The sequence below is a fragment of the Triticum urartu genome, chromosome 5, assembly GCF_003073215.2.
Source record: "Triticum urartu cultivar G1812 chromosome 5, Tu2.1, whole genome shotgun sequence".
Lineage (NCBI taxonomy): Eukaryota > Viridiplantae > Streptophyta > Magnoliopsida > Poales > Poaceae > Triticum > Triticum urartu.
This window is the reverse complement of record NC_053026.1, coordinates 416,807,475-416,830,567: the sequence shown is the minus strand read 5'-3', so window position 1 is coordinate 416,830,567 and position 23,093 is coordinate 416,807,475. Positions and strand designations below refer to the sequence as shown.

At 48.7% G+C, this 23,093-nt stretch overlaps 2 protein-coding genes across 4 annotated transcripts; one reads left to right on the top strand and one right to left on the bottom strand.

Annotated features, from left to right (window-relative positions):
* The first annotated feature begins 6,802 nt into the window (after nucleotides 1-6,802).
* LOC125509425 (cellulose synthase A catalytic subunit 9 [UDP-forming]) lies at nucleotides 6,803-11,060 on the top strand. Its single transcript, XM_048674403.1, has 9 exons — nucleotides 6,803-7,408; nucleotides 7,515-7,611; nucleotides 7,718-8,454; nucleotides 8,548-8,811; nucleotides 8,905-9,117; nucleotides 9,213-9,417; nucleotides 9,515-9,711; nucleotides 9,815-10,168; nucleotides 10,279-11,060. The coding sequence occupies exons 1-9, from the start codon at nucleotides 6,899-6,901 to the stop codon at nucleotides 10,864-10,866; spliced, it is 3,165 nt and encodes a 1,054-aa protein (XP_048530360.1). The 5' UTR covers nucleotides 6,803-6,898; the 3' UTR covers nucleotides 10,867-11,060.
* A 537-nt stretch (nucleotides 11,061-11,597) lies between these two features.
* On the bottom strand, nucleotides 11,598-17,308 carry LOC125509426 (AUGMIN subunit 8-like). Of its 3 annotated transcripts, XM_048674405.1 has the most exons (8): nucleotides 17,009-17,308; nucleotides 15,671-15,768; nucleotides 14,154-15,480; nucleotides 13,697-13,816; nucleotides 13,158-13,274; nucleotides 12,948-13,037; nucleotides 12,320-12,427; nucleotides 11,598-12,150 (listed from the first exon to the last, which is right to left on the bottom strand). In XM_048674405.1, exons 3-8 carry the CDS (start codon nucleotides 15,384-15,386, stop codon nucleotides 12,094-12,096), a joined length of 1,725 nt encoding a protein of 574 aa, XP_048530362.1. In that variant the 5' UTR covers nucleotides 15,387-15,480; nucleotides 15,671-15,768; nucleotides 17,009-17,308; the 3' UTR covers nucleotides 11,598-12,093. The 3 variants fall into 3 exon arrangements, with proteins under 3 accessions (XP_048530362.1, XP_048530363.1, XP_048530361.1); XM_048674406.1 differs by lacking the exon at nucleotides 15,671-15,768 and having other exon boundaries at nucleotides 16,982-17,308; XM_048674404.1 differs by lacking the exon at nucleotides 15,671-15,768 and having other exon boundaries at nucleotides 17,009-17,307.
* Nucleotides 17,309-23,093: the final 5,785 nt, after the last annotated feature.

Here is a 23,093-nt window from a genome sequence, read left to right as displayed (position 1 = left end):
GAGGTCTTGCTGGACTTCTTTTACCATTGTCGAAATGCCTTGTGCACCGGAATCCCGAGTTTGATCGGGTGTTCCGAGATGGAGGATTGTCTCCGCAGACCGTGAGCTTGTCATGGGCTAAGTTGGGACACCCCTGCAGGGTTTAAACTTTTGAGAGCCGTGTCCGTGGTTATGTGGCAGATGGGAATTTTTAATATCCAGTTATAGAGAACTTGACACCAGATCCGAATTAAGATACACCAACCACATGTGTAACCGTGACCGTCTCTTTTCGAGTGAGTTCGAGAAGAGAACATAGTGGGGTTATGTTTGAATGTAAGTAGTTCAGGATCACTTCTTGATCATTACTAGTTTGCGACCGTTTGCGTAGTTTCTCATCTTACTCTTGTACTCGTAAGTTAGCCACCATACAATGCTTAGTCGCCTGCTGTAACCTCACCACTTATCCATTCCATACCTATTAAGCTTTGCTAGTCTTGATACCCATGGTAATGGGATTGCTGAGTCCTCGTGGCTCATAGATTACTACAACCACAGTTGCAGGTGTAGGTAATGCGATGGTACGACGTGAGTGCGATGTTTGCTTGTTTGGGAGTTCTTCTTCTGCTTCTTCTTCGTTTAGGGGATAGGTTCCGGGTCGGCAGCCTGGGCTAGCAGGGTGGATGTCGTTTGAGTTTCTATTTGTGTTTCATCTGTAGTTAGATGTGCTCTCATGTATGATGTTTGATGTATTTGTGAGGCAATTGTATGCCTTTGTATGTATCCACAAATATAATGTAATGGTACGATGTGATGATATCCACCTTGCAAAACGTCTTCAACATGCACTCTATCCTTGGTGGGACCTTCGAGTTCCTCTCGGATAGGATCGCATATTGGGCGTGATAGCGGGGCACCCCTTGGAGACACACCAATTGTTCCAAGCCGTGTGCGGCGTCTCCCTCCACGGTTTACTCCTCCGATCATAGTCATGTAGTGCTTAGGCGAAGCCCTACGTGGATCACATCACCATCACCGTCACCATGTCGTCATGCTGACGAAACTCTCCCTCGACACTTTGCTGGATCAAGAGTTTGACGGACGTCATCAAGCTGAACGTGTGCTGAACTCGGAGGTGCCGTACGTTCGGTACTTGATCGGTTGGATCACGAAGGCGTTCGACTACATCAACCGCGTTAACCTAACACTTCTGCTTTCGGTCTACGAGGGTACGTGGACACACTCTCCCCCTCTCGTTGCTATGCATCTCCTAGATAGATCTTGTGTGATCGTAGGAATTTTTTGAAATTGCATGCTACGTTCCCCAACAGTATGACTATATTCGGAATACATGCCTACATTATATTGATGAATTGAAGCTAGTTCTGTGTCACCTTAAGTTATAACTGTTGCATGATGAATGCCATCCGACACAATTATCATCGATGATCCATTGTCTATGAGCTTTTCACATATTGATCTTTGCTACGTTACTTTGCCTTTGCCACTGTTACAATTGCTACAAAACTACTACTGTTACTTTTGCCACCATTAATGTTACTTCCATACTACTTTGCTACTAAATACTTTGTTGTAGATATTAAGTCTTTCAGATGTGGTTGAATTGATAACTCAGCTATTAATACTTGAGAATATTCTTTGGCTCCCCTTGTGTTGAATCAATAAATTTGGGTTGAATACTCTACTCTCGAAAATTGTTGCGATCCCCTATACTTGTGGGTTATCATTAGGAAACCTTAAGCATCTTTTATCAACGGCCTAGTCTAGTAGAGGCTTACTAGGGACACAATGTTTGTTTATGTATCCACACATGTATTTAAGTTTTAGGTCAATACAATTCTAGCATGATTAATAATCATTTATCATGATTAAGGAAATATAATAATAACCACTTTATTATTGCCTCTAGGACATATTTGCAACAACTCCATGAAGTTTGACCACTTCTTGAAAGAATAGGTTTGCTACATGATGAGCATCCGTTGTCTTGCGACATGAGATGAAATGAGCCATCTTAGAGAATCTATCCACGACCACAAATACAACATCACTTCCTCGTCTTGTTCTTGGCAAGCCCAAGACGAAGTCCATAGAGACGTCCTCCCATGGAGCAACAGGAACAGACAAAGGCATGTATAACCCTGTGTTCTGGACTTGTCCTTTGCAGGTTTTACATACTGGGCACCACTAAACAAACTTTCCAGCATCTCTCTTTAGTTGTGGCCAAAAGTAGCGAGCTTCTAGGTTAGCGATAGTCTTGCCCGTCCAACATGGCCACTAAGATCAATTGAATGGAGTTCTCTGCATGACAAACGATCATTTTTGAAGAGATAGCCATGTTGCACCAAATAGTCGTCACCTAATGGCTGGCCCCTGATGTGCTTCACCCAAAATGGCCAAAGTCTTCATCATCCTCATACAACTCCTTTATTTGTTCCATGCTTGGAAGTTCAACTTCAAAAGAAGTAGAGAGGCATGCACGACAACTCAAAGCATCGGCCACTCTATTAGTTGTCTCAGATTTATGCACATTAAGATAGTTAAACCTCTCCAGATATGTTGCCCATCTCGCTAGCATGCGGTCAACGTGCTTTTGATTTCTAAAATGTTTCAAGGATTGATGGTCACTATATGCAATGAACTCTTTAGGCAGCAAATAAACTTCCCAAGTTTTCAAGGCTCTGAAAATGGCATACAATTATTGCTGATAGGTGCTCCATTTCTGTCTAGCTTCACTTAACTTCTCACTAAAGAAAGCAATGGGCTTCCTTTCTTGAGATAGAACAGCTCCAATGCCTACTCCACTTGCATCACACTCCAACTCGAAAGTCTTGTTGAAATTAGGTAGCACCAAGACAAGAGCTTGTGATAGTTTTTGTTTAATCTCATTGGAACTAGCTCTGCTCGCACATGGGCCAGCTCAAAAGGGTGCGAGAGGGGAGTGGGGGTGCGCGTTTGTGCGATTTGCATCGCACGACGTGCTAAATTGGATGTTTCTTAGAAGTGAAGCAGAATCAAAATACGGTAAGCCCCCACTGTATCAAGCTTCATGTGATTGGTCTTTACTAATGCATCAATCGTGTATAGGAAACAAGTTCTCTATTAGGCCTTGTTTGGCACAAAGGGTTTTCAAACCCCAAAGGGACTGGGTATTATTGGGGATTTGATGAATCCCTCCCCTGCACCAAATCCCCTGAAATCCTCACTCTTCCCCAACATCTTCCATCCCCAATCCTCTTTCTCTAAAATTACTTTTGGTCATAGCCATGGTGGGGAGAGAAGAAACCCTAGGAAGGTTAGGAGAGGGGAGGGAAGGGGAGGTGGCAGCGACGGTATACCCTAGAAGCCTTGTGATGGCTCGATCTCCTTGTGGCTGGCGGGAGACGCCGACATGGAAGCAGCTGGCGGCGGCGGCTCTTTCTTACCGACACCTCGCGTCAAGCGAGCCAAGGGCCAGGCCGCGAGGTAACCTTCGATGCGTGAAAGTCCCGTGGAACGGGGGGATCGAAGGGGAATTTGGGGCTGGCCCGGTATAAGCCATGTACACCAAACACATGCTTGAGGATTTTAGGGGCTTTTGAGCCCAAGAGGGGAAAATCCTCTAAAAGCCTCCCCAAGCCTTGTGTGCCAAACAAGGCATTAGGGGATTAAATTCATCGGCCATACCCAAAGGAACAAGTATACAAAACTTCATAAGAGGGCGGTCTGATAAACTAAGTGGCGTGCCCAACTACAATCGCCACACATGGTATAGGTGATGATTTCAACTTATTATGTGCTAATGTTGGTGTGCAACACTTTGTATTTCAGGACACAAAGACCTATCGGCGGTTAATGCTTGAGTTTTTAAGCATCCTATCACATAGTGTCAAACTTAACCCTGTGAGCGATGCGGACCAGATCACCTTCCGCCCCATGGACCAAAGCTTTGACATGTCCCTTATAGACGAGTGCACCCTCTTTGGCTTCACCAACAATGATGCCATGTCCGTTACGTCTCTGGTGTGCTACATCCACATCCAGTACAACTATTTCAATATATGAGTTGTGAATTCCATAAGCATAGGGTCAGTTGCATTGAGTGTCCTGCAATGCGATAGTTCTATTATGTTATCACTAACACTTTGCAAGCACAAGGAGAAATATTCAAAATTAACGAAGCAAATATGTTCATCCTTGGGATGGCCCCGAGCACTGACATCAACTAAACGCCTAACTTAGGCCCTGTCCTTCTACTTCACCTTGCCCACCAGGCAAATCAGACACATGGTGACATCACCTACGAAGGAGTCACTGACGTCTTGGCCATCGCCCTCGGCCTTGACATCATCGGCTTGGGACCGCTGGGAGTTAACCGCCTTGTCAATATGCATGCACTTACTAGTGCCAGTATGGTACTTCCTCGTAATGCTCGTCACTATATCCGTATTCTTGAAGTGGAGCATTTGTTTCCCACTTCCATGCCTAAACACTTCTTGATCAAGGAGGGAATTTTGCACTATGTTGCACAGGATGCGGATAAAGCTTTCAACCTTGAAGCTCCAGAACTAGAAGAGGTGGATGAGGAGGAGCTTGCGCTGGAACAAGATGAGCGGTTGAGGACATAGAAGAAGAGAGGCCCCACACCACCTACGTTGGAACAAGATGAGCAGCCCGAGGAGGACACTGAACAAGATGGGCAACTTTCAACTTTCGCTATGAACGTTTTTCTATTTGATGAAGTCATCTTGCGGTTGAGCTCGCTCACTCTTTACCAGGTTCAGTAAAAATCATGAAAAGTGTGAGCCAGACCTCGGTGAGTGCCACTTGTCGGACCTTCCCTATTTGGTCTGAACATGTCGCAGACAAGTCCGAGCCTTCTCGGCCTTGTTTATATGATTGAGCCGGACAGTCCGGCCACTTGTCCGGGCCTTCTCGATTTGGCCTGGACATGTCCCAGACAATCCGGGCCTTCTCAGTCTAGTTTACACGGTTGGACCGGGTGAACTCCTCTTGTGCAGTGCATTGTCTTCTGCGGAGGTCACATACAACCTCAGATGAAGATAACCCAAAAAGTTAAGGTGTTCGTTCCGACGAATCACACAAATCTCAGGCTGAACTTTTTTTTTCATTTGATTTGAGGCCATCTTAGTCACGGTTTTGTGCAATGAAAAAAAAAACTAGTGTTTGCCAAACTTTGAAATATGGGTGTGTGCTTAAAACGATGTAGACACCAGGGTTATTGTCTTTATCAATAACAGAAGGAGATTTTGTTTTCAAAGAGATACTTCCTCCGCCCATAATATAAAAATGTTTTTGACACGAGTATAATGTGAAAAACATTCTTATTTTGGGACAGAGAGAGTAGAAGTTGAATATTTGATACTTAGGCCCTGTTCGGTAGTCACTTGCTTCTAAAATCTGTGGAGCGGGGCAAATGCAGCTCCATCATTTTGAACTGCAGCTTCACCAACTCTGCTCCCGGAGTTGTGGAGCGGAGTGGTACTGAACAGGGCCTTAGAAAACAAGACTCGCGGCGCTCTGTAGACACGACACCAATGCACACATACAAAGCACAAGGACGCTCCAATCAGCACATGAGGCGCTCCCCTCCCGTGCGGCGAGTTTAACGACGCCTCCACGCGAGGATGACGCGATTGCTTCTCGTGGGGTGATCTAGCGCCGGACTCTGAAGCACACGATGGTTTGTCCAACCTTGGTTTTATAGCTGAAGCAGTAAGTGGCGACTGCCGACCGGCGGCCGAGAACCAAAAACCTGGCTAGATTCCCACGGCGACGGCCACTTTTTCTTCACACCGACGCTGCACGGTCAGTTCTCCAGCAGCGGCACGATGGATGGGTCGGTCGCACCTGCAAAACCCAACAAGACTTGCGTCCTACGATGCTTCAGCCAGGCGCCTGCGCCTGCGTTTCGCATTCAGGACGGAGACATCTCTCCTCCTGGATTATCAATCAGCCGTCCAGCTTTGCTTCATGTCATGTCCATTTGGCGCTTGGTTTCCTCGTGACGGTTTCTCGCCGCGCGCCAGAGCATGCATGTGTTACTTGTTTGTTACACGATCATGGCGCTGGCTAGTAGGTGGGACATGTGCCACCAAATTAAGGTGCCTGGTCACCGTCCTAGCTCATAACACTGGCGTCAGAAAAGGGGCCTCGAGCGTGCGAAAGGTGATGCGTCTCGTTAGCTTCACGCTCAATGCTTCCTACGAAACGAACCGACGGCCCATGGGACTGAACCTGATGTCCTGAGGACATGCATGCGTTGCATCTGTTCACCGGAAGCAAGTAAACAGAGCCGTATATTTTGATTGCATGGAAATTTTTGTTTGCCATGTTCGATCTTGACGACAAAAAAGCTGGACAAAGTTTGATCTCCACGGGACATGGATGCGTCCATTTTTCAATTGCTCTTTAAGGTACTACTCACCAATCACGAATAGTTTTTCAATTCTGAAAAGAGAGTTTTAGAAGAAGAAAAAGGTGACGATGGCGGGAAATCCAAGTCTCGGTTGGTCCGGAGGCGAACGCACGCACGCACGCAGCCCTGACAGCGCAGCGCAGGACACCGGCAAAACCAACCTTTCGCTTCACTTCGCGGCAACGGGGACGCCGCACCCAACCGACCCATCGACCCGGCTCACCCGCGGCCACGCTCCACACGCCGGCGCCCATCCGTCCGTCCACCCGCGCTCGTGGACTCCATCGGACGCACCAGATCGCGCTCGCTCCAACAGCCACCCCTCACCTCTCCCACCCGCCAAAAACCATCCCCCCTCTTTTAACCCTCTCATATAGCCCCTGCCACAAGCGAACCAGGCACCACCACCACCTCCACACCCCTCGTCCTCCTGCTCGGCCGGGGAAGCGAGCGAGCGATCGAGCTCCACCGCGCGCGACCATGGAGGCGGGCGCCGGGCTGGTGGCCGGCTCGCACAACCGGAACGAGCTGGTGCTGATCCGGGGGCACGAGGACCACAAGCCGGCGCGGGCGCTGAGCGGGCAGGTGTGCGAGATATGCGGCGACGAGGTCGGCCGCACGGTGGCCGGCGACCTCTTCGTCGCCTGCAACGAGTGCGGCTTCCCGGTGTGCCGCCCCTGCTACGAGTACGAGCGCCGGGAGGGCACCCAGAACTGCCCCCAGTGCAAGACCCGCTACAAGCGCCTCAAGGGGAGCCCCCGGGTGGAGGGCGACGAGGACGAGGAGGACATCGACGACCTCGAGCACGAGTTCAACATCGACGACGACAAGCAGCTGCAGCAGCATGGCGCCCTGCAGAACAGCCACATCACCGAGGCCATGCTCCACGGCAGGATGAGCTACGGGAGGGCCTCCGAGGACGGCGGCGAGGGCAACACCACCCCCATGGTCGGGATCCCGCCCATCATCACCGGCAACCGCTCCATGCCGGTATGCATCATATCCTGATATCCATTCACTTCTTTGTGTCCATCAAGCCCTGGATCACTCTAGCAGCTTAAATTAAATTGTTCATCGATCATGCACAACAATTTAGGTGAGCGGCGAGTTCCCGATGTCAGCAGGACATGGCCATGGCGACTTCTCCTCCTCCCTGCACAAGCGCATCCACCCCTACCCAATTTCCGAGCCAGGTGACTAACTACTTACTCTACCGGTTGATGCCAAGGAACCATGCATGCAGTTCCTCGTGTTGTGTTGGTAAGCTCAAGCAAGCAACATGAATTTGATGATGATCAGGGAGCGCAAAGTGGGGGGACGAGAAGAAGGAGGTGAGCTGGAAGGAGAGGATGGACGACTGGAAGTCCAAGCAGGGCGTCTACGGCGCCGCCGACCCGGACGACATGGACGCCGACGTGCCCCTGAACGACGAGGCGAGGCAGCCGCTGTCCCGGAAGGTGTCGATCGCGTCGAGCAAGGTGAACCCGTACCGGATGGTGATCATCCTCCGCCTCTTCGTGCTCTGCGTCTTCCTCCGCTACCGCATCCTCAACCCGGTCCCGGAGGCCATCCCGCTGTGGCTCACCTCCATCGTGTGCGAGATCTGGTTCGCCGTCTCCTGGATCCTCGACCAGTTCCCCAAGTGGTACCCCATCGACCGCGAGACCTACCTGGACCGCCTCTCGCTGCGGTACGAGCGGGAGGGCGAGCCGTCGATGCTGTCGCCGGTGGACCTGTTCGTCAGCACGGTGGACCCGCTCAAGGAGCCGCCGCTGGTGACGGCCAACACGGTGCTCTCCATCCTCGCCGTCGACTACCCGGTGGACAAGGTGTCGTGCTACGTCTCCGACGACGGCGCCTCCATGCTCTCCTTCGAGTCGCTGTCGGAGACGGCCGAGTTCGCCCGCAAGTGGGTGCCCTTCTGCAAGAAGTTCAGCATCGAGCCCCGCGCCCCCGAGTTCTACTTCTCCCGCAAGGTCGACTACCTCAAGGACAAGGTCCAGCCCACCTTCGTCCAGGAGCGCCGCGCCATGAAGGTACGTACTACAACGTGGCAACAACAACTATTCGCCGTCGCCGTCGCCGCCGCGCCATGAACATTTCTGATCATCTCTTGCTATGATGAGCAGAGGGAGTACGAGGAGTTCAAGGTGCGGATCAACGCGCTGGTGTCCAAGGCGCAGAAGGTGCCGGACGAGGGGTGGATCATGAAGGACGGCACGCCGTGGCCCGGCAACAACACCCGCGACCACCCCGGCATGATCCAGGTCTTCCTGGGCCACAGCGGGGGCCTCGACACCGAGGGCAACGAGCTGCCGCGCCTCGTCTACGTCTCCCGTGAGAAGCGCCCCGGCTTCCAGCACCACAAGAAGGCCGGCGCCATGAACGCTCTCGTACTGCACCGTCCCTTCTTCTCCAGAGCTTCGTCGTAAATGCCAGAACTCACAACGTTTCTTGCTCACTCTTCTCTGAATTTTGGCCGGCAGATCCGCGTCTCCGCCGTGCTGACCAACGCGCCCTTCATGCTCAACCTGGACTGTGACCATTACATCAACAACAGCAAGGCCATCCGGGAGTCCATGTGCTTCCTCATGGACCCTCAGGTCGGCCGCAAGGTCTGCTACGTGCAGTTCCCCCAGAGGTTCGACGGCATCGACGCGCACGACCGATACGCCAACAGGAACACCGTCTTCTTCGACGTAAGATTGCTATACAGTTCAATCACACTTCACACCTACATTTTGCATAGTCTAGTAGAGCCATGGATCTGACATTGGTAGTTCTTGGCGATCAGATCAACATGAAGGGGCTGGACGGCATCCAAGGGCCGGTGTACGTCGGAACAGGGTGCGTGTTCAGGCGACAGGCGCTCTACGGATACAACCCTCCCAGCGGCCCCAAGAGGCCGAAGATGGTGACCTGCGACTGCTGCCCGTGCTTCGGCCGCAAGAAGCGAAAGGGCGGCAAGGATGGGCTGCCGGAGGGCGTGGCCGACGGAGGTAAGTTTCAGAGGAAGCACACACTGAAGTACTGAACATTTGGTTTTGGTTCAGTCGCTTAGTACAGGTTGGTGAAATTTCCTCTTTGGCTCTTCAGGAATGGACGGCGACAAGGAGCAGATGATGTCCCAGATGAACTTCGAGAAGCGGTTCGGGCAGTCCGCGGCGTTCGTGACGTCGACGTTCATGGAGGAAGGCGGCGTCCCGCCGTCGTCGAGCCCCGCCGCTCTCCTCAAGGAGGCCATCCATGTCATCAGCTGCGGCTACGAGGACAAGACTGACTGGGGTTTAGAGGTACAGAGAAACAACACAACGCAAAGATCACTTCAGACAACTCCACATGGTTGCAGACTTCCAGTACTGATTTGTTGTTCCTGGCATGAATGGAATGGTGCAGCTGGGGTGGATCTACGGGTCGATCACGGAGGACATCCTGACGGGGTTCAAGATGCACTGCCGCGGGTGGCGGTCGATCTACTGCATGCCGAAGCTGGCGGCGTTCAAGGGGTCGGCGCCGATCAACCTGTCGGACCGTCTCAACCAGGTGCTGCGGTGGGCGCTGGGGTCCGTGGAGATCTTCTTCAGCCGGCACAGCCCGCTGCTCTACGGCTACAAGGGCGGCAACCTCAAGTGGCTCGAGCGCTTCGCCTACATCAACACCACCATCTACCCCTTCACCTCGCTGCCGCTGCTCGCCTACTGCACCCTCCCCGCCGTCTGCCTCCTCACCGGCAAGTTCATCATGCCGCCGGTCAGTGCTGAGCAGCTAGCTACTTTTCCCCATTCGTCCTCCTTCCCGCCAAAATCCACCGGTTCAAATGTCTGACGGGTTTTGTGGTGTGTGTTGTGTTGCTGCTGCAGATTAGCACGTTCGCCAGTCTCTTCTTCATCTCCCTCTTCATCTCCATCTTCGCGACGGGCATCCTGGAGCTGCGGTGGAGCGGGGTGAGCATCGAGGAGTGGTGGAGGAACGAGCAGTTCTGGGTCATCGGCGGCGTGTCGGCGCACCTGTTCGCCGTCATCCAGGGCCTGCTCAAGGTCCTGGCCGGGATCGACACCAACTTCACCGTCACCTCCAAGGCCACGGGGGACGAGGACGACGAGTTCGCCGAGCTCTACGCCTTCAAGTGGACCACCCTCCTCATCCCGCCGACGACGCTGCTGGTGATCAACATCATCGGCGTCGTCGCGGGCATCTCCGACGCCATCAACAACGGGTACCAGTCGTGGGGCCCGCTCTTCGGCAAGCTCTTCTTCGCCTTCTGGGTGATCGTGCATCTCTACCCGTTCCTCAAGGGCCTCATGGGGAGGCAGAACAGGACGCCCACCATCGTCATCATCTGGTCCGTGCTGCTCGCCTCCATCTTCTCCCTGCTCTGGGTCAGGATCGACCCCTTCACCGTCAAGGCCAAGGGGCCTGACGTGAAGCAGTGCGGCATCAACTGCTGATCGCATTAAGAGCTCTGGACATTGTGCATAGGAGAAGAACAATTTGGACGCAAGTTTTGTATTGTGGATGTTTTTGTTCATGCTATGTTTTGTGTAATATTTTGGTGGCCAGAAATGGTTTAAACAAGAATTGAACAGCGGACCAGACTTTGGATGTCATGTCAAGCAAGAATGAACAGCATTCATGTTTTTTAGCTGTGATTGCTCTTGTGGGTAGCTGGTAAGTTTTGCTGAAATCAAAGCCTGATGTAGCTAACTAAAACAGGTGCATTTACTTGTTTTCTGAATGTAAAGTTGAAGAGTGGCATTCAGACTTCAGGATAAGAAGTCCTGGTAACAGAAAAAAAAAAGACCTTGCAGCAGCAGAGCGCTTTAGACAGGTTCTTGCTTAGGTAAAGAGCCTGAGTGCCAAGGGGATCTAAATCTAATACAGTATTCGACAATTCAAAGACTTTAAAAGCATTCCGATATCAACCAAACCACCACAGAGGTGTCATTTTAGAGCAGATAAATTAACAGCATTCCACAATTCAAAGACTTTAGAAGCAGAATCCCGATATCAACCAAACCACCACAGAGGTGTCATTTTAGAGTAGATAAATTAACAGCAATCCATACAATATTCCACAATTCAAAGACTTTAGAAGCAGAATCCCGATATCAATCAAACCACCACAGAGGTGCCATTTTAGAGTAGATAAATTAACAGCAATCCAACAGCAACATGAATATTGGTACGATTGAGATGTCCGTAATCACCAAACAATGGGGTTGGTTAGGGTGACAAGAGAGCACAGCTACAAAATCGGGCAGCACTTGTTGCACACAAAAGGGAGAATCCATACCTTTCAGTATCTTTTCCCTTAAAATTTCATTTCTATATTCTCTTTCCGGATATCAAAAGAATACAGTGGAAAAGAATAGGGGTCTACCCTTAAAAAGAAACTAAAAGAAGGGGGAGAAGGGGCTAGAAATGCACTATACGGTAAAAGCCATTTACACACGAGGAGACCTACAATCTATCATATCTAAGAACTGTGAGTTGTTATCTGCACAGCATCACACCTTGATCAGCAGGGGATGTTTAATACTCTTCCATTTTGTTATTTCTTCTCTACGGATTCCTTGTCTGTTTGCACAGTATGTTCTTATAGTCACAGGCTCAACTTGCACAGGAGTACCTATTCAAGAAGATTGGTATCGTATAGCTTTGCCCAGGTTGTTAATTCATCTGGGCAAGTCCTTTACTTGCATAAGATGTGTCCGCAGGCTAGACTCCTGTACCTGATTAAAGATACAATAGCACTAGTAAGGTACTGTGTACAACTGCTCTCGTCATGAGATAAAATTAAGCACCAGTTCAACACCAATCAGAGAAACACATTTTTTTAATTCGAAATTCAGAGCACTATGGTCACTTAGAAGGAATGTCTTGGGAATGGAATGTAAGTACCTCCAGTTCTGCGGCCATAGCTAAGAGTTCTCTGCATTCGTCAAGCATGACCTTTTCTTGTGCTGCTACGACTGAAAGCTCTGAGATCAAATATGTCCTGTCTTCAACCTGGCAACAAAGATGCTCCAAGTCAGTTAAAACAGTCACTGACAAGAATTTGCCATAACAGTGTGGGATGGCCTTTCGTGGTTATTAAACTTTTGTACTCGACTCCATGCAATATCTTAAGCTTTACTGAGGGTCAAACTTAACAATGCAATCAAGGGTGTGCACAAAAGGGTCCAGTTACTGACACATGGACCCAATTTTTAGTGGGGCTTTATTCATAGTTTGTTTGTGACTGAAGAGTCGATATATTTCATCGGTTTTAAAAATGGAAACAAGCCTTTCAAAGCAGACCGATAGCTGACGGTTCCTATGAAAAATGACGGATGCAGAACATCACCATTTTGCGAGGGAACAGCTTTTCTTAAAGTCTGAATCATACTTGCGTGCAATTCTTGTGATGAATGGGTGTAGTAAACCATGTCACAAGTAAAAGAGCTTCCTCTATGGTTGGACAGTTGATTTTATTATTATGAGACAAGGAAATATGGAAAGTAAAATTCGAAGTCATACTGCTGTTTACCTTAGAAAGCATAGAATAAACTGACGATCCCAAACCTTGCATGACATCAACAGCTGAGCTTACAGCATTCTTAAGACTAACTGCATCCACCTGTTAAAAAAAACAGGCAATACAATTAGTCACAATCACAAAAGTAATATATGTTCACAAGTAGAAGTGCAACAACAAAATAGTTTGAGTTTATTTAAATGCATTTTTTTCACAGCATACCCTTGCTCCTGAAGTGACTGGAAGGCGCAGTGTACTTGCTTTTAGAGCCTCAGTTGCCCGAGAAAAGGAAAGGTTATTCTCGTCTTCAAGTGCTGGCCATTGTTCAAGGCAAGCAATCTGAACCACAATAACAGCAGATTAAAAAATGCAATGTATGCATTTACAGTCATAATCCATGTAGTATAGTCATGACCCATCATATTCATTCTTTCATATCCCTAATTTCCAGATTTTATATCACCTCTTTTGGAGAAGAAAGTGTGTTATGACAACTATGTACTTATATATTGTGTTCGAATTTGCCATGTAAGAATGAGAACAGTCCTATCACATTGCAATTAGCTCCTATTCTTTCAAAGAGTACTTCTAAAAAGAAACATGGCTATGCTTCAATTGGTGTCACTAGGAACATCGTAGAAAGTTTGTGTCAACTTGGCCAAAATTGGAATTATACTCAAATGGAAAAGAACATGGGTTCCGCAATATGCTTGGGAGATTATTATAGAACCAAAGCCATCAATGCATCAGGTGGAGCTTACCTGCTCTTGCAGAATGCCATACAGCTTCAACTCTTGTCGATGGCGCTGCACCATGATTCTTCGCAAATTAACAGCATCCCTCAAGTCTGAAGTATTCCTCCAAACATTATATATGGTATTCTGTTTTAAATGAGAACATGGGAACTGTTTCATCAACTGAACATCACTAAACAAAAAAAGTAACAAAGCTCACAAGAAAAGTACAAAACGTATTAATGTCAACAAAAAGTTGATCAGAGGCTTCTAAACACATAGACGACTATGTGGGCAAACTTTATAATGCAAAAAATGCCGTCAGCTGTGCCAAACAGTAATCATCACTAAACTGAGTCTTAAACAGCCGCATTATAAAGTATGTTAATTTTATGAGGCGCATTATAAAGTCTGAAACAGTTGCATTATAATGATCCAAACTAACTTGAAACAATTTTAAATAAATAAAATATGCTAATTTTACCTCAGCAGTGGCCTTTTGGAAAGATAGAACATCTTCCGAACGAGCATTTACAAGACGCAATTGCAAGTATCTATTATTCAGCAAACGCAGTTGATGGATATTTTCAATTTGGCTGGCATTTTTCTTTCCCTTTCTTGGATCAACCATGTAGCTAACAACAGGAGCTATACCACCTGATTGAATACTTCCAGCACTTTGTGACCGGCAAGGTGTTGAAGGTCTTGTCCTCGATGGACTCTGAAAAGCCCTAGAAGCAGAGGATGCAGCTGACAAGACCTTGTTTGGTGACGATGAGCGATGAAGAACAGGAACAGGCAAAGTGGTTGTCCTGCTTGGACGGCTCACATATTTAGATCTTTCCGTTGTCTGTGAAGAAACATCACTGCCAGAATCTAACTGTTCATCTCTTCTTTTTGCATGAATAGCTAGTCTCCTTGCCACGTCATCCAGTGATTGATTCAACCTTTTACCTGCGTCTTCAGAAGCAGAAATCTTCCTTGGTGAAAGCCCTCTAGAAGTGTTTGACAAAGGGACTGGTTTGCTAGATTTGTCAGAAAGTTCAGTATTCGGCATAAGATTGGCAGGCCCACGCCCACTTGTCATGGCTGGCCAACGGTTTTGCTCAGTTGCCTTCTTAGGTAGATCTTCTGAAGGTCGAGAATTCTCACATTGTTCAGTAATTTTTTTCCTTCTCAGAGGACTCCTCTTCCTCTCAGTTAGAACACTCGCCTGTCCCTTGATATGATCTAAAGATGGGCTAGAGACCACCTTATCTTTTTTATTACCAGGAGCAGCCGCAGACTCCAACTGGTAGGAGGGAGACAGGTTCCGCATTGCTGGCCACAAGCCATGTGGGGACCTTTCATTTGCTATACACCTAGAACTCTTATTTACCTCTTTGACAGTATCACGGACTGGTGTTATGGACCTTGATGTTGGGGTGGAGGGTGTTGACACCTTAGAAGAAGGGGTTGAAGGTGTTGAGGGTCTTCTTCTGTCTGCAGATTGCGCCCTATTGGGCACTGGTGTACCATTAGTTGTTGAGGTCCGGCCAAGACTAGGAGATGTACATCGCCTTGTCGCAGTAGCACCCTGACCAGTCTTGTACCTGGATGCAACATCTCTCACTCGGCTTAAAGAAGAAGCATTATGCTTCTCAGATGGAACAAGCGGCGGTCTTCGAGTTTCTTCAACAAGAGCAGCTTTCTGCACAGTGCTCTTATGAACATCCATGAAGAATAGTAATTTCTAGAACCAACCACATCAACACGTCTCTCATGAAATTAGCTCCCTGCAGGCTCTACTGCAATGCTTCAGTGGCCCAGATCTGCAGAAGGTCCACATACAGACATCAAACAATCAGACTAGGCCAAATGAAGAAATTCATTCAACTAGATTCACTTGAAACAAGCAAGACAAACTATCCAGACACACAAAAACCAAGAAAAATACAGAGTCAACATGTTTAAGCAATGTACCAAAGCGATCCTGAAACTGCAGGTAAATGAATAACATACCCACTTACAGTACAAAACTTGCGGCAGCTGCTCCCTCAACCCTCTCACAGAGATGCCATGGTTGGACCAGGGAGGGAGAAGTTATATAATGGAGGCTCCTAAGCAAGGGAGGGAGGAAGGTGGCATTTATAGATGCACTGCTCATACACTAATAAAAATATAAAATAGAAGATGTTTTGTGCAAATTGCTGTTGCCATGTAACATGAGGCATTCGAGCAAGGACGAAGCCAATAAACAAAACTATTTGCGGAGATTCTGAGGGGTTTTGGGACAGACAAGGAAATCCACATCATCACAAGCATGTGAGGCGAATCTCTTTGCCTAGCAGATTAACAATCTCCCATCAGAAGCGGCATTGGAAACAAGAGACCTTTTATTAAGGTGCCACTTATGAACCAGGAACATGCATCGAGATTTTGTAATCTTCGATGCAAACAACAGAAAAAGAAAGCCGCAGGACAGGGCACATGCCTATAGAACCAATGGGATTCACTTGAAATTGCCGGGAATTTTCCTCGACTGAATCGACTGACCGATGAAGCGTTGTAAGAAGTATGACACGTTGCTTTCATTGCTGCATCTACATTGGATAATTCTTGAGGGCTTGCTCGAAGAATTCACCCACCGAAAGTGAATCAAGCACAAATTGCATGAGCACATTTTCTTTGGCTCACTGCAGGAGCTAAGTGTGGCTGGATTGCTGCTACTAGGATTAATTAAGGGCAGTAAAAAATTGCAGCGGGTACTAATCAAGCATCGAAATCACCAAAGAGTCTAGAATTGAGAGTACTACGTAGCCTTAATAACAAATTAATTTCCCCAGCCGTGCTAGAACGAGGACCAAGGGAAACAAACGGAAGACACAAATTTCTCAGGGCTCACGCCCACGGAATCCGCAGCGGGGAACCCAACCCAACCCGCGCACTGGCATGAGCACTCATTCGAGAACGTCGACGAGCTCAAGACAAGCATAGCGGCGTCGCCGATGCTCTCTCCGTACAACCCGATTGGGGGCGCGTCCAGAACTCCAGATCATCCGAGCTGTGCAGTCTCGCAAACATCGTCCGTCGTCTCCATTGACAGACTGAACCCAGCTCTCGATCGCACAGCCCAGCACTACCTCTCGTCCTCTCCTACAATAACTAACAAACAAACAAACACCTGGTGCGCGCCTGGCTAGGGAGGAGCACCTCGCCCTCCTCAAATTGAACAGCAGCAAAACACAAAGCCGAAAAACTATCTCCCCAGCAGACAGGCCGCAGCCAGGGCCTCCGAACAACGAACCCTAGACTCCCAGCTCCGAAACCGACCATGCAGGCGCCAGGGAGGAGGCTCACGTCGAGAGCACCGGCGGCGACAGCTCGGAGACCAAAGGCCGCCTGCTCCTCCTCTTCCTCCTGCTGCCCCTCCTCCTCGGGGCAGCTCCGGGTAGAGCGGGCACCAGACGGCGGGCGCTCGCGGATTCGCCACGCCTGGTTCGGCGTGGGGTTTTGCTTCCGCAGGAACAGAGCAGAGGGGGGAGGAGGTGGAGGTGGGAGGGGGCGCGCAGCCCGCAGCGTGGGAGAGAGGGCAGGGGAGGGCAGGGCAGAGGGAGGGAGGGAGGTTACGGGGGGAGTAGATGGATTCGCGCGGCGGGGGCGGGATTAAGGGGGAGTGCGTAGTTAAGGAAGGCCAGACCAAACGGCTCCTCCCCTTTATTAATCACGGCAAACGTTCCGGTACGCGCACAGGGTCCGGCCGTGCGCTGGCCGATCGTGCAGCCCGTCCATACGTACAGTATCCATACGGTGATTGGCGATGATGATGATGGACCTTATCTACGGGTCGGGCGCCATGGTCCATGTCCATCCCGCTCGCACCCCTCTTCCCTGCGTGCACACGCAACGGGTGGGCGCAAAACGCAATCATCAAAGCTCGCAGTTCGCACGTACTTGCCGATTTCGTTTGTGGTAAAATGGCCGAGAGAATTGGTACGGGTTATTTTTTTTTATTATTATTATTATTATGTTGCCGAATTTTGTGAAATGGTTTTGGACGTGCGTGTGGTGGACAGGAATTCGGTGGACGGATTTGAGCGAACATTGCGATATATGAGCATGGCAGTACAGTGCGTGCAGAGATGATGTTGTCGGGCGCGACTAGTTGATAGAGGTGAGGTGGAAACATGGGACGTCCTTGTCGCTTTATTAATCGACCGGCCTCTGGTTTCTTCTTCTTTTGCAGAAAGTGGAATGAAAAGAAACGGAAGCAACAATCCGGGGGAAAGGGAGGAAGCTGGAGTTCCCCAGGTAGCTCATCTCTTTGGACCAAAAGCAACACGCAAGAGCTACGTCAATGCCGCCGATGCGCCTCGTTGGTTGACCAATCCCATTGGAAAAACGCATGCTTTCTTACTTTTCTTATCGCGACTGCTTCGGTTTTGTATAACATCGGCTGAACGCTTCCAGCCCCAAGAGGTTGCAGTTCTTTTTTCCCGGAGACTAAATCAATTGTAGTTAAGACGATGGATACGAGGCAATCTAGCGAAATTGAAACCATAGTTTAGATTAACGTTCTCAACTCTTTTAGTTCACCACATGTCATATGTGGTAAGCTATGTAAAGAAACCAACTTATCAAAGCGAAGAAAAAGATCTTTTAGTTCAAAGTAATAAACTTCTAGCTCATACATAAATACATGTTTATTCATGGTGATCAACAAGAACTATGTATCATTAAATTTGAAATTGTAAAACATGTTTTCTAAAAAAGGTTTCAATTAATATCTACTCTTATTAAAAAAAATCGAGCTGGTAATAATGGTGTGCCTACCATCTTGCAATATAGACCGTCTGATCTATATCTACGGACAGAAAGTAAACTACGACAATTTTGCAAAAAGATACCCGCACCTCTCTCCACATTTGCAGACAAGGCCTTCCCTCGTTCATCCTTATCTCCCATAACTTCATGGTTGAGCAATTAAAAAAGAAAACCTCAAGAACAATCCGTCATCGTGGCCGCTGCCGGCGTTGTCCATCCCCATGCCTCCGCTCAGTCCAACCACCAATCACCACCACGCCCCACTCCTCCTCACCTTATCTCTCCTCTTTCTCAAGATATCATTAGTTCTTACACATGGAATTACTGCCGCATGGTAAATCACAACATGTGTTTTGTAAAAAAATACATCTTGCTAGTCAATAAAAAAGACAAAAATGCTTCCAATCGACCGGCTGGTTTCTCGCGCCGTCTGCCGCCTTCTTCACCATCGGATTTGATTTTTTGATAGATCCCCCCGCAGCAACCTCTACTCATCGCCCTGTTTTGCAAGTTGGCCCTTGTTGCAATCCGGCGGTAGCTTTTTGGTTACCGCCGCCATGTAAGACGGACGGTGCGCCTGGGTCGAGCGCGTCTGGAGATGGGCCATGGCCGCATGCAGCCACTCGATGCGTTCCACCTGGCGCTACTGCGGGGATGCGGGGCTTGGGGCCACGGATGGCTCACCGCCATGAGGACCCCATTGCGGCAGCTGAGCGGGGGCATTTTAGGGTTTCGGGAGGGGATCTCGCACCTACCACATCCCATTCCAGTGCGGGGACTGCCGATACACACCTTGAGCGGCTCTTCGGCCATTTCTGGACCAGATCCAAGGCCCCCCCTCCTCCCTCATCTGATTCCTTCCAGTGGTGGCCGGGGAAGGTTGGCGACGACGAGCGCTCGTTTGCTCAGGTCGTCGGGGAGACGTCGCGCGCACCGACTCCTCCGATGGCGGATCGTGGAGCAGGCAGGCTCGGGGGACGACAAGAGGGCGCATGTCGCGGCAGTTTCGGAGGAGGTCGGACGCAGGCGCCGTCGAGCCAGGGGCGGAATCTGGTGTGGCAACGCACGGATCCACCTCCCCCGCCTGGCAGCAGATCCGTGGGCGCGGGCGCGGGGGACTGATGGGAGGCGGCGGCGAAATCCCAAGGCAGCGGTGCGAGGGAGCAGTGGCCTGACCCAGGTTCCAAGACGGCATCGAAAGGGGGAGCTCCTGTTCCTCCCGCTGTTCCTACTTGTCAGGACAACAAACGCACAGGCGAGCTTTGCCACAACTGCAATTTACCAGGTCATTTTGCTCCTCGTTGCCCCACTATTAGATGTGAGAGATGCAGTAAACTTGGGCACATGGCACAACTATGCCAAACTCCTCGCCCCTGGGAATGCATTCTTATGATGTGTGGATTTCAGTCCCCTGTCCAGGGTTTTTTCTTCATCCCTGATTGTGCCTATAGTAAGCAATCCAGTGAAAAAACCAATACTGTTGTGATTACTGTTCTAGAGAGAGATGCTTCTGTTAAAGAAATAGAGACTGAATTCAATGGTTTTTTCTCTCAGAAACCTAAAAAGTGGCGTTGTATTGCTCGCCAAATCAGTCCTACTCAGTTTGTTATGAGATTCCCTAATGCTCGTGAGGTTGAAAGGGCGTGTTGTTATGGTAAACGCCTCCCGATCCTGGATGGCTCTATGATTGTTTGTATCTCCTCCTGGTCAGCGTCGGTAGGGGCTAAGGCTGGTCTTTAGAAAGCCTGGGTTCGTGTGCGCAATGTCCCCTTGGAGAAACGTTGTACCGAATATGTGTCATATGCTGGGGGTTTAGTTGGGGTCACTTTGGAAGTTGATCCAGCTACCTTACATAAACCTGAGTATGCTCATATTCTGCTGGGTTGTAGGGAAGTTGAAAAAATTCCTCCCTCGGCTGAGGGTATGCTTGAAGGGAGGTTCTATGATTTCTTTTATGAAGTGGAAAGAATTGTGGTGGGGGCCCCTGATAAAAATCAGTCTTCTGTTCGTGTTGACAATGGCGCATCTTCCTCTGTTGCCAAAAAAACTAAGTTTGATTTTCAGCATGAGTCTTCTACTGACCAGGGGGACAAGTGATTCTGTGGTGGGGAATTCATCTTCTCAGAACTATACCGTGTGTTCTCGGTTGCCCACTCTATCTGAAAATGAGGAGGAGGAGGAGAGTGACGATGGGGACCATACTGAATTACTCATTCACTCTATGGCAAAAGAACATGCAGCTATGGAGTCTCCTGAGCTGAGTTCGCCAACTGTTAATATGAGTTCTGAGGGGCTTAGTCAAGATCAGGGAGTTGTTGTCGCCTTGTGTGCCTCTCCGGTCCCAGTTGAGCCTATGAAAACAGGTGCCTGGGCTGTTACACCTATTCCTCCTTCGCCTGTTTTTTCGGATAATTTTGGTCACTTTGGTAACTTGACTAAACTATCAGACTATGTGGTGTGGCCGGCTCTGCCACGTGTGGTGGAACTTGAGGAGGGCTCGGTGGAGGGTGGTGGGGTTCATAGTGTGTACACTATGGAGTCGCCCAATGGATCTCCTATGCATGAAAACGTGCCTCCTGAGCCAACCGGGCCTTCTACTCGCAATCAGTACCGGAAGCTTGCTAGGGTGGAGGAGATAGCCTCTTGAAGAATGAGGAAGCGCAACTTGGAAGGTAATGGCACCCCTCCTACTGATAATCAGTTCTCTATTCTGTCCAATACTGCTATTATGTTGCGTGCCTCCCTCATGGGGGTTGAAATTCCTGATGATAATTTTGTTATGATTGATGTTCTTCGGGAATTAGAGTCATCTAGGCAAATGCTTCAGGAGAAAAATTATGCTCCTGCTAAAATTACCATTAATGACTGTTGTGGTAACTCTACTCCTCTCTCATTGACCTGGAGTGATCAGGAGAGTGGGGATGATGATATTTTCATCAAAGTTCAGTCTCGAAAAAAGAAAAAAGAAAAGTCTAGTAAGGTCAAAGTGGCTCTCTCATCCCCTATTTCCTCTTCTAGGCCTCTTACTAGAAGACAAAGGAAAAAAAATTGAGGATAGGTCTGTCTCGGAACCTGGCTGACCTATCAGGGTGAGGGATAAACCTAGTCGATATAAATGATAGGTATCTTTTGGAACTGTAGGGGGGCAGGAAAGAAAGGCATGTCTTCCTGTCTCACAGATATCATTAGTGCCAATGGTGTTGATTTCATTGGTCTTCAAGAGACCATGAAGAAAAATTATAAAACCTCCTTTTTTTAGGAAGCTTGACCCTATGGCTAATTTCCACTGGGAATGGATCCCTTCAATTGGGAAATCTGGAGGAATCCTATGTGGTGTGAGAGTAGGAAGTTTGATGTTATTGACACTGTTTGTGGCAAGTACATTTTGCAAATTAACCTTTTTGACAAAATTAAGAAGTGCAAGTGGGCTCTACTGGTCGTTTATGGAGCTGCACATGTGTTGGGGAACGTAGCAGAAATTCAAAATTTTCTACGCATCACCAAGATCAATCTATGGAGTAATCTAACAATGAGGGGAAGGAGAGTGCATCTACATACCCTTGTAGATCGCTGATACGTCTCCGTCGTATCTACTTTTCCAAACACTTTTGCCCTTGTTTTGGACTCTAACTTGTATGATTTGAATGGAACTAACCCGGACTGACGCTGTTTTCAGCAGAATTGCCATGGTGTTGTTTTATGTGCAGAAAACAGAAGTTCTCGGAATGACCTAAAACTCCACGGAATATCTTAGAATAAATAATAAAAAATCCTCGCCAAAGATGAAGACCAGGGGGCCCACACCCTGTCCACGAGGGTGGGGGGCGCACCCCTCCCCCCTGGGCGCGCCCCCCTACCTCGTGGGCCCCCTGGTGGCCCTCCGACCCAACTCCAACTCCATATATTGGCTTTCGAGGAGAAAAAAATCAGAGAGAAAGTTTCATCGCGTTTTACGATACGGAGCCGCCGCCAAGCCCTAATCTCTCCCGGGAGGGCTGATCTGGAGTCCGTTCGGGGCTCCGGAGAGGGGGATTCGTCGCCATCGTCATCATCAACCATCCTCCATCACCAATTTCATGATGCTCACCGCCGTGCGTGAGTAATTGCATCGTAGGCTTGCTAGACGGTGATGGGTTGGATGAGATTTATCATGTAATCGAGTTAGTTTTGTTAGGGTTTGATCCCTAGTATCCACTATGTTCTGAGATTGATGTTGCTATGACTTTGCTATGCTTAATGCTTGTCACTAGGGCCCGAGTGCCATGATTTCAGATCTGAACCTATTATGTTTTCATGAATATATGTGAGTTCTAGATCCTATCTTGCAAGTCTATAGTCACCTACTATGTGTTATGATCCGGCAACCCCGAAGTGACAATAATCGGGACCACTCCCGGTGATGACCATAGTTTGAGGAGTTCATGTATTCACTATGTGTTAATGCTTTGTTCTGGTTCTCTATTAAAAGGAGGCCTTAATATCCCTTAGTTTCCAATAGGACCCCGCTGCCACGGGAGGGTAGGACAAAAGATGTCATGCAAGTTCTTTTCCATAAGCACGTATGACTATTTACGGAATACATGCCTACATTATATTGATGAACTGGAGCTAGTTCTGTGTC